This window comes from Numenius arquata, chromosome 6 (assembly GCF_964106895.1).
Source record: "Numenius arquata chromosome 6, bNumArq3.hap1.1, whole genome shotgun sequence".
In the NCBI taxonomy this organism is placed as follows: Eukaryota; Metazoa; Chordata; class Aves; order Charadriiformes; family Scolopacidae; genus Numenius; species Numenius arquata.
In genome coordinates, this window is record NC_133581.1 from 33,111,707 (window position 1) to 33,116,878 (window position 5,172).

A 5,172-nucleotide genomic window follows, 5' to 3' on the forward strand; every position below is an offset into this window, starting at 1 on the left:
GCGGCAAGCGGGGCTCAGCGCAGAGGCCCTCGCGGCCGCGCAACGGCCCCCTCGGCCAGCCGCCGCCTCCCCTCCGCGGGCGCGGAGGTGCCAGGCCCCGAGGGCGGAGGGAACCCCGCCGCGGGGGGGGGGGAAGGGAGGGAGGCGAAGCCAAAGGAGGCTGTTCCTTTTCTGCCGAAAAATAAACGACAAAGAAGCAGCCGGCGGCAGCTCCGCGCCGTTATGTTGTTATTTAGATATTTGCATCTGGCTTTTTTTTTTTTTTTTGAGCGGCTCGAAATCATTTTTTCTGGGTGATTTTCAAGGGGTAAATGGGGTGGAGCGGTTTGCGAATTCATTTACCTCTTCCCGTGGTTTAAAGTGAAAAGTTTCCACTTTTTTAGGAAAACCAGCCCCGGGCAATAATTAACATCTATGCCGACCGGTTCTCGTCTGCAGCCTGTAACGCCCAGGTAGACTCCGGCGAGTCTGTCCCCTCCTTGTGTGAATTTTGGTGACACGGAAGAATCAAGTCCGCTCGGAAATCGCGAGGAAGCCTCGGCTCAGCCCTTGTCCCTGTCAGCTACGCCGCCGGCCGCATCGGGACAATTTTCGTATTCCCAGCAAAAGCGGTGGTTGTTTTGGTCGGCCTTATAAAGGGGAAAAAAAAACCCAGCACAAACAAACAAACAAAAACGAAAAGCAAAAAAAAAAAAAACAAAACAAAAACCAAAAACAAAAAGGAGAAATATGAGGGCAAGAGTAAACCGCTCTCTTTAAAATGGCAAGGACCTTCCTCATCCCCGCTTTGTATTTCTCTCCTCCTCATCCTGAAGGTATAATAAGCCCTCAGGTCCGTGCTTTTCCCGAACGCACTTTATTGGAAAGGGGAAAAAAAATTAAAAAAAACTAATAACAATAAAAAAAGAAGGATGGGGGAGCCCATCTCCCGGGCTGGGCAGGGCACTGCTCCTCCAGGACGTGGCCGCGGGCGGCTGCGAGCTCATGCGTTATAATTCTGCGCACTTGCTCCAGACTTTAGGGTATTAGTTGATTTTAGAGACGGGTTTAAGGCTCCGTTCCGGTCCCCACACAGCTGCCTTGTCAATAAGGATCTGTTCCAAGCAGACATTCCTTCTGGGAGGACATTGCAGCTCTTTAAGACCTCATCTGCAACATCATAAGTACTAAAATAAAATGGCAAGGGAAAATTACCAGACACATGGTGGGGGATATAGAAGAGCCCTGACTCCAGCGCATAGTAAAGTCACTGCGCAGACTGGGTGGCAGGGGCTTATTTTAAACAGCCCCGAGACGCGAAGTACACGGGGAAAAACGACAATCTGGATTCAGGAAAATATCGGAACCGGCCTTTCCCGTAGCGTACCGCCCGGAGGGAGCGGGCAGGGGCTGCGGGCAGGGAGCGGGCAGGGGCTGCGGGCAGGGAGCGGGCAGCGGGAGCGCCGCCGGCCGCCGCTCGGAGCCCTTCTCCGCCTCGGCCGCCGACGGGCTGCTCTTAACTTCGAGCATTTAAAGTCAAATAAATTCGAATGTCTTTAGTGAAGACAAACAGGTTTTAAAGAGCCCCGCGATGGTTATTAGCACCCGCGGAAAAAACTCGTTCTTGAATCAAAAGTGTTCTGGAGGGTGCTTAAAATACTGGTTTCGACTTATCTAATCAGAGATAAATACTGTCATAAAGACACCCTCTTCCCACCGCTCCCCTGCCCTTATCTCACCGCATTGTCCTCATCTCCCTGCCTCTCCTGGCTACTGACAATAGATTATCTTTGCTTAGGGAGCCTAATTGTTTTCTAATTTTTCAAATAATTGCTTTTGAGCGAGGTGTGCGAATGAAGATTAGGCTAATTAACGCGCCGCCGGTCGGTGCGGTTTCGCTGCTCGCCGCCCGCACGGCTTCCTCGGGGGCTCCGCGGGGCCGCCCCGACCTGCCGGGGACCCCCCCCCCCCCCCGCCAAGGCCAAGCGGGGCAAAGCGGGGGGCAGAAGGGCCTCATGGGGGGCGGAGGGGGCGCGCGGCCCCCGCCTATTATTTAGCTATTCACTACGGCATTATTTATTCATCCCCAGCATTAAGGTAATTAAATACGGGCTTACTTGGCAGGGGACAGCGAGCGGGCGGGGGGGGGCGGGGGGGGGGCGGGGGGGGAACAGGCAGGAGTTTGGAGAAAAAAAAAAAAAAGGCAGAAGTTTTGAACAAAGAAAGACAAAAGTCCGCCGGGAGCGGTTTCCTCAGGGATGTGCCCGGGGGGGTGCGGGGCGGCGGGGCGGCGGGACTACCCCCCCCCCACACACACACACCCCGCCACCGCCGCCGCCGGCGGGGCCGCACCCGCGCAGAGGCGGCGGCGGGAAGCACAGCCGCGGCGGCCGGGGCCGGGTCCCCGCCGCCAGGCCCCGCCCGCCCGTGCCGAGGCTCTGCCCGCCGGGCCGGGCCGGGCTGGGCCGGGCCGGGCCCGCCGCGGCGGGGGCCGAGCCGCGGGCGCCCAATCAGCGCGGCGCGGGGGCTCGGGCGCTTTAAGCGCGGCGGCGGCGGAGCGGGGACAAAGTCCCCCCGGCGCCGCGACGAGCATCCCCGCTCGCCCGCCCGCCCCCGGCTGCCGCCGCGCCTCCCCGCTCCGGGGACGGGACCGGCACCGGGACCGGGACCAGTGGGCGGCTCCCCCCCCCCCCCCCCCCCTCCCCGCCCCTCCGCCGCCGCTTTCCCGCGGGGTGCCCGCCGCCGCCGCCGCCGCCTCTTCTTCCTCTTCTTCCTCCCGCCGCCGCCGCGCCCCGGCCATGTCGATGCTGCCGTCGTTTGGCTTCACGCAGGAGCAGGTCGCCTGCGTCTGCGAGGTGCTGCAGCAAGGGGGGAACCTGGAGAGGTTGGGCCGGTTCCTCTGGTCGCTGCCGGCCTGCGACCACCTGCACAAGAACGAGAGCGTCCTGAAGGCCAAGGCGGTGGTGGCCTTCCACCGCGGCAACTTCCGCGAGCTCTACAAGATCCTGGAGAGCCACCAGTTCTCCCCCCACAACCACCCCAAGCTGCAGCAGCTCTGGCTGAAGGCGCACTACGTGGAAGCCGAGAAACTGCGGGGCAGACCCTTGGGTGCCGTCGGCAAATACCGCGTACGCCGAAAATTCCCTTTGCCCCGCACCATCTGGGACGGCGAGGAAACCAGCTACTGCTTCAAGGAGAAATCCCGAGGCGTGCTGCGGGAATGGTACGCCCACAACCCCTACCCGTCCCCCCGGGAGAAGCGGGAGCTGGCAGAAGCCACCGGTCTCACCACCACCCAGGTCAGCAACTGGTTCAAGAACCGGAGGCAGCGCGACCGAGCGGCGGAGGCGAAGGAAAGGTACTTGCCACCCCTCCTTCTCCCCCCCCCCCCCCCCACCTCGATCCCCTCCGTCCCCTCCTTTTCTCCCGGAGCCGGAGCTCCGGCAGCGCGGCGGCCAGCACCCGGCGGCGCCCGGGGAGGGGAGCAGCGAAAATACCTCGCTTCTTCCAAACCCAATTTTTCCTGGATCGCGTTGCATTTTTCCCTTCCGCGGAAACCCGATGGGGTTTTCCACCCGAGATCCACCGGGCCTCGCTCCGCGCCGCCCGACCCCACCTGCCCGGGGGAAACGGCGAGCCCCTCGCCGGCCTCTCCAGGCCCCTGCGCCGCCTTTGTTTGCTGCCTGCCGTCCCGAGCAAACCGGGAGCGACGCCGTCCCGAAGCCTCTGGGATACCGGGCTGGGTATTGCCGGGGATCGGGCAGGGTAGCTCCGAAGTCCGTAGGAGGAGAGAGTTGCGGCCCCGGGATGGAGAGGGGAGGAAGCGGAGGGAGAGCGGAATGGGGACGCGCCGGCCGGGCAGGGGTGGCCTCGGTGGGCGACGGTGGCTCGGCCTGGCGAAGAAGCAGGCAGCCACGGAGGGCATCTCCCCGCTTTTCGTCTACTCCAGCAACCTCCTCACCGAGTTCTCCTAGTGAAAATCCCGCACCCTTCTCGTCCCCGGGCCGCGCTTCCATTTTAACTTAAAAAGAGAAAAATCGCTCCTCCAAATACCCCCCTCCTTCAACTTTACCTCCTCGCCTTAAATTATCAGGCTGTGCGGTATACACCTATTTATAGAAGGGTAAAAAGAAATGGGGACGATCTGTTATGAAAATATTTCTTTTTTCTTTTTTTTTTTTTTTTTTCGCGGGGAGAGGCCTCTGCTCCCACGCTGAAATAAAGCGCAAAGGAGTTTCTGGGGGTACCAGCGTGGCGCCCATCCCCGGCGACTCCCGCCCGCCGTAACATCCCCATTGTGTTTTCTTGCCTTTCCTCAGGGAGAACACGGAAAACAACAACGCGGCCACCAACAAACCGAACCAACTCTCGCCTCTGGATGGGAGCAAACCCCTCATGTCCAGCTCCGAGGAAGAATTTTCTCCTCCCCAAAGCCCGGATCAGAACTCAGTATTGCTCTTGCAGGGGAACCTCAGCCACGCCAGGAGCTCCGGCTATTCCCTGGGCGGCTTAGCCGCATCCCAGACCCCTCACAGCCTCCAAGGCCACCAGCTCCAGGACTCGCTGCTGGGACCCCTCACGTCCAGCCTGGTGGATCTGGGATCCTAAAGGCCGGCGGCAAACGGTCAGAGGAACGGGAGAGGAAGTTCTGCTCGGGGACCGAAGCCCTGGGTTGTACATAGAGGACAGCACCCGGTTTTACAGCTCACCCGCTGATTCTCGACGGGACTCTCGGTTCTTTCACACAACTCCACGTCGGCTCCTGGTCCAGTTCCCTCCCAGTGTCTCCCACTATCACCACGATTTTATTTTATTTTTTCTTCACGTAGCCAAAAGCAACGAGAGGCAGAAACCCTCAGCCCTTCGAGTTCAAACGAGCTGGTCCCAGTGGGAATTACAAAAAAAAAGGAAAAAAAAAATAAACAACAAAAAAAAAAAAACAAAAACAACCAAAAAAACCAAACCCATCTGGATCCGATTCCACCCAAATAAATCCCGGCCCCGCAGGCGCGGTGGGGCAGGGGTGGCCAGCGCATCCCTGCTGTTGCCCGGCCGGGTCCCCATGGGACTAGCGAGGAGCTGGGACAGGGAGGCAGAGGGAGTCAACCGCTGTTCCGAGCCCTGTGTTGTAGCGGGAGGAGGGAGGGGAAGTTACGTTTACATTTTTCATATTTAGCCTTACCAGAAAGATTT

At 59.8% G+C, this 5,172-nt stretch overlaps 1 protein-coding gene across 2 annotated transcripts; it reads left to right on the forward strand.

Moving 5' to 3' along the window:
- The first annotated feature begins 2,777 nt into the window (after positions 1-2,777).
- On the forward strand, positions 2,778-4,877 carry LOC141465490 (homeobox protein SIX1). Of its 2 annotated transcripts, none has more exons than XM_074148929.1 (2): positions 2,778-3,337; positions 4,299-4,877. In XM_074148929.1, the coding sequence occupies exons 1-2, from the start codon at positions 2,778-2,780 to the stop codon at positions 4,585-4,587; spliced, it is 849 nt and encodes a 282-aa protein (XP_074005030.1). In that variant the 3' UTR covers positions 4,588-4,877. The 2 variants fall into 2 exon arrangements, with proteins under 2 accessions (XP_074005030.1, XP_074005029.1); XM_074148928.1 differs by having other exon boundaries at positions 2,778-3,343; positions 4,299-4,871.
- Positions 4,878-5,172: the final 295 nt, after the last annotated feature.

Coding starts and splice junctions, on each gene's coding strand:
- LOC141465490 (XM_074148928.1), top strand. CDS start 2,778: ATGTCGATGCTGCCGTCGTTTGGCTTCACGCAGGAGCAGGTCGCCTGC. Junction 3,344..4,298: donor GAGGCGAAGGAAAGGTACTT/GCCACCCCTCCT, acceptor GCCTTTCCTCAG/GGAGAACACGGAAAACAACA.